The 12,469-nt window shown below is 37.8% G+C and overlaps 1 protein-coding gene across 2 annotated transcripts; it reads right to left on the bottom strand.

The window, feature by feature from the left end:
- Positions 1-1,083: 1,083 nt before the first annotated feature.
- On the bottom strand, positions 1,084-9,997 carry LOC104100484 (phytochrome B). Of its 2 annotated transcripts, XM_009607723.4 has the most exons (5): positions 7,780-9,997; positions 5,533-6,340; positions 2,892-3,185; positions 1,728-1,957; positions 1,236-1,630 (listed from the first exon to the last, which is right to left on the bottom strand). In XM_009607723.4, the coding sequence occupies exons 1-4, from the start codon at positions 9,851-9,853 to the stop codon at positions 1,738-1,740; spliced, it is 3,396 nt and encodes a 1,131-aa protein (XP_009606018.1). In that variant the 5' UTR covers positions 9,854-9,997; the 3' UTR covers positions 1,236-1,630; positions 1,728-1,737. The 2 variants fall into 2 exon arrangements, with proteins under 2 accessions (XP_009606016.1, XP_009606018.1); XM_009607721.4 differs by having other exon boundaries at positions 1,084-1,957.
- Between the last annotated feature and the right edge of the window lie 2,472 nt (positions 9,998-12,469).

Genomic DNA, 12,469 nt, shown 5'->3' with positions numbered 1-12,469 from the left:
AGGGCGGATTTTCTCTTAACCCGCAAAATTTCAACCCGCCTCACTCCGCACTGCATAGCACTTGCACCCACGTCCACCCGCCTCGCGTCCACCCGCCCCACCCCCTTAAGTGTTTTTTTTTTCACTTTGTTAGTTTAATTATTATTTTTAATCTTTTGGGTTGGAATTTTTTTTACACTTTTACGATATATGCTCGTACTTTTTATTAATTTTAAAGATTACGGAAGGCTTCAGCTATGGAGAAAAGAAGATAAGATACTTATGAAAATTAACTCTTGCACATACGTAATAAAAGTTACTTAACAAAAATCTTTGATATCATAATAACTCTTTGTTTTTTAACTTTTTATATTTTATAAAAGTATACATGTTAATTTTACCTATTCAAGCTTACATTAGAAATTAAAAAAAAATCTCTGTCAAGATCAATTAATAGATATTTTCCTTTTTGTTAATCAGTAGTGTATTTTTGAGCAAAATAAGGGACGACACTTGAATCAATAAAGCAGATTTATAATTAATTGATAATTATGTGTTAGATATTATATTTTCAGAACTTGTCATAAAAGAATAAGAACTTGACATGCAAGCATTTGGTTCAAAGTTCAAATAATATGAAACTTTATTTTGCTTCAATATATTACATGGAATAATTTCATCTTCAGAAAGGCAGAAAATTGTGTTTCCTTCTTTGATGAAGTTTTTAAACCCGCACCGCACCCGCATAAATTTAAATTGTCTTATTTCAACCCGCCCGCCCGCCCCGCCCCACACCCCCATATATTTAAATGGGCACCGCCCCATTGCCATCCCTGCACGCGCATACACATATATACAATACAATGTTCAGAATGAAGAATGCAATATTGGAGGGTAGGATAGCCAAGACCATTTCCAAATTCATTAACTTATTTCCAGAAATGGTAAGATCTGCTGAATTTACCAGCCACCGACCTAGATAAGAAAGTCAAAAGAATGAATTTGTGCAGTAGGGAACTCGCTAAAGTACAAGAAGCTAAATCGCCGTGTGTACAAGCCATCGATTTTAAGAGAAATACAAACAACAAAATAAATGGTGGAAGCTGAACAAACCCACTCTTGGGGAAATCATTGGCTATTTAACTAAAAGGATGGCCATTCCTGGCAAGAGGAATTTACTCGTATAAGATTGTCAGCATATTCATGTTACATAAAAGTGCAGAAATCCTATTGTTACAAAGTGTGGAGGACACTAATTCTGCCTGACAACTGGAAACGATGATATTTATTTCGCAGGAACCTTGTAATGCATATTATACAGCAATATACTTGTTACAATTCTTCAGAATAGATGCTACCCAGAACAGCCTTGGGATCAATTAATCATGGAAACTTCTTTAATAATGCTAACTATATTCTAATTATTTGGCAATTAGCCATTTACTCTAGTCAAGAATTAAGCGCTAAGATGCAACAGCTCTCGTGCAACTTACTCCCTTGCTTAAGCTTCAAACCACCATCTTTATGTGAATACTAGGTAGGAGTCGTAAAAGACGCCAGCAAACAGAAGTCACAAAATGTATGAAACAGCTCGTTCAAAACTATTAGCATGATGGCGATTAGTTCCCCATACTTGCTCTCTTGTGTAACCCTGTGTCAAGTTCCATTAAAGGATCAGAGGCATTACCAGAATTTCAACAGCTTGCACTTATTCCAATTTTACGAGATATTACAGGTTCATTTCTTACTCCTGTAAGCCTAGCCAAGACTCTTTGAACCTCTGCGGTGCATTGGTAGGTCAAGGATGATCAGGAAATAACATCTTTCTGATTCTCTGATATACTGGATATCTCCATTCATAAGCTTTAAGATTTTTCTGCACATGCTCAGTCCTAGGCCTTCCTTGGTTACCCACCGACTGCTGTGGAACATGTCTTGAACCAATTCAGGAGGAAGCCCTTCACCAGGGCATACAATCCTATACCAAAAACACGAAACGAAAAAAGAGAGTATTTACTAGTTAAGGTAGTATAGCACACCAAAGAGCGCGGAACTGCTGAAACTTTAAAACCACTACAACTCAATTTTCTGATCCGGGGCCAGAGTTAATCTCTAGAAAAAACAAAATGCAACCTAGAATGCAGTAAAACACTGGCAGGACGAATATGTTCCATTTTGGCCCAAGTCAACCCCCAAGAAAGCTAATAAAGTGATACCTAGGATGCTAATAAACACAAACCCTGCAGAAGTACTTGATTGGGGATATATTTTACATCTCTAATGAAAAATGTTTGGCTACTAAGTACCACACAAACACCATGAAAAAGTATATAAGATTAAACTTCAAAATCAAAAGATTAAGGTTATGCTCCTGCTAATTCCTATCTCTAGGTTGAGATAATAGTATCTTAGTTATGAAGGCCACCGACGTTGTTGTCTATAAGTCAATGAAAGGCAATAGAAGAAGGAAGTTATGATACAAATGAATAAGAGATGACGTATGAAGAGACACAGAAGGGTAAAAGCTATATGTAGAGAAAAGGTGCAAGTCTAAAATGCACCTTCCACTTAAGCTTGAATGTTATAGCCCCTACTGTAAATAGTCATGTGGTCTGAACATACATGAAATTTATACATCTCTTAACATTACATTTCATTGGGTCATAAATCTCATATTCCAACATGCCTGCTGGAGCAATCAGAAATATTATCAACTAAGTAGCCAACAGAAAACAACCCTGAAAGGAAGGACTCAAATAGGCAGTAGATGGCATTCAAATGACAGCTTCCACTTCAAGAACCATTTAAGAAATCAAGGTTGCATGATAAAGACGAGAGTTATCAATTAATACAGCGCATCTGCCAGTGGAACAATTAAATAAAATAAAGGAAGAGTAAATTATAGAATGTACCTGAATTCAATATGCACAACAGTTACTTCATCAGATATTTGCTTCATATTTGGCTGAAGTTGGATCTCTACCCAACCATCAGGTGATGGTGCATACCGTACCATGTTAAGCAAGAAATCTGCCAAGACCTGTTGAATTCTCACTTGATCACCATGTACTGTTAAGGTCTTAATTTCCTCTGGAATATCCCTGATTAATTGCACACTTCTTTCCCTCAGCAATAACATCACTTGGCTAACAACAGCATCTATTACACTCCCAAGGAAAAATTCTTCTTTCTCAAGGGTCAGTGAGCTGTTAGAAGATCAAAGATAAGTCAAATTATGCGAGGAAAAAGTTGCTAATTCTACATAGAATTGTATGAAGATATGGACCCTGGGCCTTACTCAACCCAAAACTATTGTCCAAGTCCATAGAAAGAGACCCAGGAGCGGCTCAACAGATTTGGTGACCTAAAGCCAAACTTCAATATAGGGCCTTACATTTTTTTTTTTAAATCTTCATATACAATTTTATTTGAAAGCAATTTTTTCTAGCTCTTTTAGATGCAAAATCATTAATCATTTTCTTATAATCGATTTCTTCTAATAATTCTTTTTAAATTGATAATAAAGCCAATCCATTTGATCTTTCTTGAGACATTGTTGATCCTAAATAAGATTTTAACAATTTTAATTTTGAAACACTTCTTCCGGTTGAGGCAACTGTTACATAAACTATTTTTGACTTAGTTTTTTGATCGATTGCTAAAAATTTATCTAAAACTCCTCTTTGAGATTGTATTAAGTTTCGCAATTCTCCTATTTTTTAGCGTTTTGAGTAATCTGATTCACATTTTCTAGTTTACATACATAATTACAATAAATAAAAAGGATATATATATATATATATATATATATACCTAGCAAGTAAAAATATAAAAAAGAATATAAAAGCAGCAATAGAACATGATTGTAGATGTTGGTAATTCACTGCTTCAAATCTTGTTGCACTGCTAATGTCTGAGATTGAACGGAGAAGATATGCAAACTTTTTCCAATGCACTTCAATCCTTGATTTCTTACAGAATAATAGATTTTGTAAAAGAACGAAAAAAAGAGAATAAATGAATAGTTCTTGTGTGAACGAAAAAGTAAAGGAAAGCAAAATTTAGGATATATACCCCACGAATGTTAAATGTAAATGACCCAAAAACAAAAGGCTAACATTCACACTTAAGGTAATGATCTTGATTACCTATTTTCCTTGATTTTATTACCTATTTTCAGTTAAGTCACATTATTAATAAACCCAGAATTGTTTTCCTTTTTTGATCAAAATTTTGTACTTTTTATCTAAATTCAATATTTTTTATAAAAAAAAGTAACTATACAACTAGTCAAACTATCAGGAAATGGGGCCTCTAAGCTTGTGGGGGCCTAAAGCACTTGCCTTAGTGACTTGTACATTGAGCCGGCACTAAGGAGACCACCAGCCCATTCTCTAAACAATGTGGGACTCTAACCCACTCTAACACCACCTCGCACACCCAGACCGTCAACTGGAGCATGGACTATAACACAGGGCCCAAACGGGAACGGACCTGACTCTGATACCATGTGAAAATATGGATCTTGGGCCTAACTCAACCCCGAAAACTAGTTCCTAAGGGTTGCCCAAGTTCATATAAGGAGACCACCAGCCCATTAATATGGGACCCTAACCCACTCTAACAAACTGAAATACATGCCATAATTCCCTCCCGCACCCCACAGAACAACAATATAAAAAAAATCCAAAATTGTTAAACTTCACATGGTCTAGACAATGTGCAGGAAATGGCTCTCAAAAACCAACGTGTGTTTGTATCCCCGAGAAACTAGCTTGCAAATAAGAAGTGTGTTTGTGTCTCCAAGAAACTAGCTTGCAATAAGAAGTGAATATCTCTTGTATCTACCCTAGATATTCAAAAGAAAATCTACTATTAGACAGAAACCATTCCTCATTCAGCTAGTCCAGATTGCTTAACTTCAGTTTGTTCAAGTTAAATCTGAGTCAACATTGCAGCCAAGCTAGTCTTCGTTCCAAAATTCTAGACATCAAAATATAATGTAACACATGCTATAAGAATGGGATCATAGGAGGGTGCTTCGATACTTTCATCATTAGGACCTCAACTGCCAGATCACAACTGAGATAAGATATGCATCTTTTCAGGTGAACTATCATCTGAAATCATAGTAAAACATCTGCACCATAGCTCATACTATAAAGTCAATTTCAGCCTATCGTTCATCTGAAAGAAGCTCCCGCGTTTATTTTGACTCCAGAGGTACACTAGAATATATTATATCATGGATAAAGAGCTACTCCCTCTATTCCATCTCTATTCCATTGTATGTGGCACTCTTAACTAAAGATCCTTTCTACATTTGGAAACAATTTAACTTTAAAATCTCATTTTACCCTTAATGACATGCTTTTATAGCCACAGATATGTCATGGCATGTTTAAGACCACAGGTCCACATGTTCCAAAAAGTCTTCTTTTTATCTTTCTTAAATTCCGTTCCCAGTCAAATACCGCCACATAAAATGAAACGGAGGAAGTATTAATTTCAAAAAAGCTTATTAACAAGCATAATCGAACAAAAAAGACTTACCCATCCTCAATGTTTTCCAGGTCAACATCCCTTATGATCTTATACATCTGCCTCTCACAAGCAGCACTTGTCTCCAGATACTGCTTCTGGTTTTCTGTCAAATCTGTCGCTTCCAACAATGAATTTGTAAAGCGTATACCATTCAAAGGACTCTTTATTTCCTGACAAAGGTATGCCAACTCTTTCATCTGAGAATAACACTTCTTTTCCTGTTGCCTTTGAACTCTTAGAGCTTGCTGCAATTCAGGACTGGCTATCTGTATGAAACAGAAAGCCCCGATAATCTGGCCCTCCATATTGACTCTCTTGTTCGCAGTCAAAAGAGCTTGCACATATTTCCCATTTCGGTCAAAAAAGGAAAATGGAAACTTGTCCGTATCCTGGACTCCAATCGCATTATGCAACACGATCATGAACTTTGTCATGGCATCTGGACCCTTGAGCCGACAGCAACTTCCAAAAATCTCACCAACTAACATTTTTCCAATGATCTCCCCTCTGGACCAACCAGTGAGCTTTTCCATGGCAGTGTTCCACTCAGAGCAACAAGTGTTCTCATCTGACGCAAATATGGGTGGGATCAGAGGATTGGGGCTGTGCACAATGGCCTTGTAATCACCTTGGATGTGAATAAACTTGTCCATTACAACTTTTTGCCCAGTAACATCCTGGCCAACAAAACAAACACCAACAATGTTGTTTGTGTAATCTTTGCTAGAGCAAGCATTAACCACCACAAAAACAGCCTTCTTCAGTTGCTCGGGTCCAAATGTCCTTAACTTTATTTCTACATTTTTATCTTCTTCGCCTGCAGTAGTAGGACTACAATATTAGTTTCATTTCCTTTTAGTTGTCTGTTGCAGGAAAATTGAGTAGGAAAGGAGACGGGTTGCTACCAATTATTTCAGTTACAAACTATGCAAGAGTCAACCTACACACAGAATACAGAGAGAAGGTTCTCTACAAACAGGAATTAACCTAAATCTGTACATGTACATTTTCACTTCAGAATTCAGATAGGCATATTTACTGCCATGATGATGAGATTAAGGTGCTACCAAATCACCTAAGATTTACCAAAAATGAAAACTAAAAATTGAAACTGACCTGCAAGAAACAGATAGCTATAACCTGATAATCATAGAAAGCTTGTACAGAAGTTCATAAAGATTTTGTAATCAAAATCTTGATTATTTCTCAAGTATCCATGTTGGGTAGCTTAAGACATGGCACTGTTCCAAGATGCTTAGTCTAATCAAAACTATGCTGATCTTCTAAATGTTTGGTATTAAATTGTTATTGTTGTCTAATAACAGAAACCGGCATTGTTGTCTAATAATAGAAATTAAAGTATCAAATTTGAAAAACAAAAGCAAGGTGATGCAGGAAAGAAGTTAACTGCTCGGCGACTAGCTAAAATTCTCGGGTGTCAAAGGTGAACATGTGATCCTGAATGTTATCCGCAAGTCAATCCTCATAACCACATATGTACTAATTGTTTGGCAGTAAAAGTGGGATTATGAAAGGGCAAAAAAAAGGGCAGCCCGGTGCACTAAGCTCACGCTATGTGCGGGGTCCGGGGAAGGGCCGGACCACAAGGGTCTATCATACGCAGCCTTACCCTGCATTTCTGCAAGAGACTTTTCCACGGCTCGAACCCGTGACCTCCCGGTCACATGGCAGCAACTTTACCAGTTACGCCAAGGCTCCCCTTCAAAAAATTTGAACGCATCCAAAATGCTAGATTACGCCTAAGGGCACATTCTGTTAAAGTGTACTTGTTCTAGACAAACTCTACCAAAGAAAAGTAAGGATCAAAATAAACTTCTACAAAATGGCACAAGTAGAGTGGAATGGATACGAAGGATTCATATAAGTCGATTCCAACTAGTTTGGGATTGAGAGCTAGTTGATTGATTCACTTGGTTTTGTGCATAATACCTCTCCATTTAGCCGCACCCAATGCCCTGACCCTCTACCCCCAACACACAAAAAACAAGACTTCATGCTTCAGTGGACAAATTCAACAAGACAAAGTGAACATATGTCAACCAAATGTTTTTGCATGATTTCAGGATTCAGAGTAAAGAAAATCACTAAAAGCCCATGATTTCTTCTCTTCCAATTTTCAAATACAAAGAAGAGCAAAGGTAAGATTATACCAATCATGTAACACAAAGGAACTCCACAACTAATAAACTGTGATATCATTTGGAAATGAAGAAGCAATAAATAGACAATTATAACCTCTCAGAGCATTGAAGAGAAGCTTCTCAGCAGTCTCCTGTGACTCTTTATGCACAAGATCATGAACCAAGGACTTCCCCATTGCTTCTTCAACAGATAAATCTGTCAATTCAGCGACCTTTGCATTCCACCCATTAATGCGACCTTCGACATCAACAGCAAATATGGGAGCAGTTGCAGTCTCTATCAATCTAACCATTTCTCTGGCAACAGAACTCAGTTCATCTATCCCTTGCAACTCCATTTCCCCAAGCTGAGCATGCACAACAGCCTTAGAATTACTTGCCTCGGCATCCTTAAATGAATCTCGCAGAATAAGCTGCAGAGAGTGAATTGCATCCATTTCTGCATTTTCCCATGGTAAGCTCCGGCTTTTAACAACTTCCAGAAATGCCTTGAAAGAAGAACGTGGATGCATTCTCTGCCCGTCATCCTTGTCTTCAGGATGATGCTTTGCACCACCCCACTTTATCTCTTTCGCTGTATGGGAGCGAAACCAAAACAAGAAATCTTTAGAAGTTATATAAGCAACAGCCATACCACAAACTGCATCACCAAGCGAAGCTGCCCCAGGATACCCTGCATCAGCCAAACTGTCAGTACTTAAACCTGTTGAGTCCCCATGGTAAGTCAATAACCACTCCACAATGTCCTTTATCTGAGCTTCAGTTGGTGTAACGCCTAATGGATAGTACTTCCCCTGACAGTACAGAGCAGCGCCATCGCACTTCACAAGGTCCATAATACTGGGGCTCTGGGTAACAATCCCCGTAGGTGAGTCTCGAAGGAGCATGTCACATAACAGTGTTTGTGTCCTCAACACATGTTTCTCAGACAACTGTGATGCCAGTTGCAGCTCCATGTTCAATTGGAGTCCAAAGGCCTGCATAAGGAATTCACAGGCATACCGAAGAGGGAATGGAATGCACCTAGCAGAAGTATGGTGTCCAACAACCAAGCCCCATAGCCTCATTGAACTTCGGCCCCCAACAGCTTCCTCATCGTTTCCATTGATAATAACTGCTAGTGTTAATGACGCAATAGACCCCATATTTGCCATGTACTGCGCGTGGCAACCATGAGGGGCTCTAAGTGTGGAACCAACTAAACATAAAGGCTGCATCAGTGATTCATCCTGAACAACCCGCACAGGGGTGGCATGGCAGTCCACAATCATTCTTACCCTGTTCTGCTTAAACAAAAACCGTGAAGCTTGAGGAATGTCGGTAGCAGGATAATGCAAACCAATATAGGGCTCTAAATCCGGTCTTTTGCTCTCAGCCACTACCTCCCCATGCTCATCCTCATGAAATTTATATACCATAACCCGATCATACCCGGTTAACTCCCTCACACTCTCAACCACAGTATCACACAAAAGCTTAACATCCCCACCAGGAAGTGATTGCAAATGAGAAATAGCCCTCACTGCAAGTTTTTGCGACTGCACTGCGCCAGCAATGGATAAAGCAGGGTCCTCTGTTCTAGCAGGCTCCAAATCAATTACAATCCCGACATCAACCCTATGCAAAATTGCATAAAATGGCTTGCCAGAATTCTTGGAATGAATCCAAATAGGATTCAGCAAAGTGATCTCGCGCGCCCCAAATGCTCTTTCAAGCAAAACAGAGCTAGAAGGAGTAAAAAGGGTCCTAACATCAGTTCCAACAGTGAGGATCTCAGGCCGCTCAAGGCTTGGAACTGATTGTGGAGTTAGACTAAGCATTTCGCACGCATTTTCGCTATAAGCAATAACATGAAAACTAGCCTCATCTACAGCTATCATACAACCAAAAGGCTGAATGTGACCCCCTCTTTGGATTTTAGTCAAATAAGCAGTAATTTGCTGTTCAGGAACAACAGATTGTGTAATAGTTTTAACAGACTGTGAATAATCAAAAGACTTGCCAGACTCACCAGATTGTTCAAACACAGCATGAAGCCTAGCATCAGCTGTGTACTGTGCTATGGCTTTGCTTATTGAATCTTTGTAATTAACATTACTTGTGCCTGAAGATTGAGCTTGAACTTGACCTGACTGATGAGAATGCTTTGTTCTACTTCCAGAAGCCATTTTTTTCTCACAACTTTTCTTGGTTTAACATGGAAAAAGAAGTGGATTTAAAACCCTAAAAGATATTAAGTTGAAAAAGAGATTTGATCTTTGGGAAGTCCTATCAGAGTTGTAAACTGAAAAGAGATTGAACTTTGGGTTGAATTCAGAAATGGGGTTGTGACAATTTTATAGTACTAGTTGTGAGTAATATGGTGGATTTTAAATTTTCTTGAAAATGGAATATGCTAGCAAAAAAGAAATAGTATCTGTATTTGTTTGATAAAAAAAGGTCTATGTTTGTTTGACCCAACCCAATGTTTTAGAGTTACGGTACACTAAACTTTGGCTATTATACGCTGTCTTAGACTGTATTTGTGCAAAAGTCAGTTTTCACCGCTTAAACACGTGTACTCTGGTTACCGACTCAAGGCTTTGATCGGGCAAAATAAAACTTCTTATTCTGCAGTGAAATTTTTATTAATATTTGGATATTTTATTAGATTAATATTCTGAGGTGGAAATATGTGCGGAATGGCGTCAACAAAAGCAGTGGCTGAGAGTTCATGTTTGGAAGTTGGCCACGTGGGAAATGTAAGATTAGAAATTAGTAATAAATTAAATGCTAGTGTTGTCCGGTGCATTCATGTTTGGACTTTGGGCTACTGTATTGTTTAAGAATTCGAATCATCAGTATGGGATAAGCAATAGTAACTGGATTGGAACGTGATGTGTTGATAATTTTATCTCGTGGGGGCCGGGGGGAAAGAAAAGAAAAGAAAAGATGATAAAAAGAGGAACTCGACGATTATAGTGGTATTGGTGGGGGCAAACTGATGTCTATTCCCTTTCATATCACATTGCCCTCCCACGTGAAGTTCGTAGTTCGTACTATTATTGACTCCCCTCTTGTCCACTCCCCTTCAAAGAGCAAACCTCAGCTTCGATTATTTTAAGTTATACAATGAGGTTTCTCATATAACTGAACCTTAATGGATTTATTAGTCCCATGATTCAAAATTTGAACTCGATATATTTTAAGTTATACAATGAGGTTTCTCAAAACTGTGAAAAATCTTCTCTAGACAGACTATGCTTGCTTCTAGGGTGGCAATTTGAGCTCAAACACATTCAATTCGTCCGACCCGTCCAGAGATTAATGGGTTGGGCTACAATATTTTAGCTCATGGGTCAATTTGGGCTAAGCCCAAGTTAATTCATTATTTTTTGTGCAAACTTCATTTGTAGCCATCCGGAAAAAACTAATGACAATAGCTAGCCACAAAATAAACCATATAATTAACAACCCAAAATTAATTAAAAGGCTAGGCCAAGACCACAGCCACTCAAAACCCTAACTTCTTTCTCCCTCAGCGATCATACGCATTTTCCTCAGCCGAAGAAGCTGCTGCCGAACGTCGTCGTCGCAAGCGCCGCCTCCATATTGAACCACCAATCAACGCCCTCCGTCGTGATCCACTCCCGAGGGGATTGCCTTCACCTGACGACCGTCGTATTGCTCTATTTACGCAACTAGACCACAGAAAAATGGTCCCCGTACTTTACCAGAAGGATCCTTGTAATGCCACATTTTTGCAGCTTCATTGAACTTGATGGAAGTTTCTTGAACCTTACTCTGGAGTATAGCCGGAGAACCTACCGATGACGCACTAGAAAATGATTCTGTTCTTGACAAAAATTGGTTATTCCGTCCAGTTGGGTCAGAATTAGCAGCAGACGGCGGCTTCTCCAGATTCTAAGATTTTGTTTCCACATCTCTTCATTCATTCCAAGTATCTTCATTCAGTCCCCCTCCAGAATGTGCACCGTCTTCACCAATATTTAAAAGTCATTTTAGATTATGTATTAGACTGGAGAGCATTTCTTTTGAATATTGGTATATTACAAAATATATATACAAAATAGACTGTCACTATACAAAAATTATACAAAAATAGACTGTCACTATACAATTTATATACAATAGACTGTCATTATACAAAATATAAATAAAAATAGACTGTCATTATACAAAAAATATATTAAATAGATTGTTACTATATAAAATATATACAAAATAGACTGTCACTGTACAAAAATATACTAAATAGATTGTTTTCTGTTTTTTGTTTTCTGTTTTTTCGTTTTTCTGCACCACCCCCACACCCGCAAAATATTTTTCAACTTACACATATAAAATACTAATTTGTTATTTAAGAAAATATATTTTGATTCTCAAAATATTAATAGTATTTATTTATCTTTTATATATATGTGTATAAAAGGTAAAAGACTTTATTTATACAAAATGAGCATGGTTCTAAAATATTGGTCAAGTTGGACGGGTTGGGTTATGACTCATTGTTTAGCCCATCTTGACTCAACCCATCTTAACCCAAATAAACTTTGGATGGGTTGGACAATGACCCATTTATTCACCTAACCCATCTTGACCCGCCCAAATTAAATCCAACCCGCCCATTTGCCACCCCTACTTGCTTCTTTCCGCCATTTAACTTAAGTTTTATTCGTTAATTATCACAAAATATGTATACTCCTTCCTATGTAACTTAAGCTTGTTACTGTCCATTTTCCAGGTTATCGATACCGACTGCCAAAATCTCTACAAATCTTAAT

The sequence above is a fragment of the Nicotiana tomentosiformis genome, chromosome 9, assembly GCF_000390325.3.
Source record: "Nicotiana tomentosiformis chromosome 9, ASM39032v3, whole genome shotgun sequence".
Taxonomy (NCBI): domain Eukaryota; kingdom Viridiplantae; phylum Streptophyta; class Magnoliopsida; order Solanales; family Solanaceae; genus Nicotiana; species Nicotiana tomentosiformis.
This window is presented reverse-complemented; position numbering and strand designations above follow the sequence as displayed.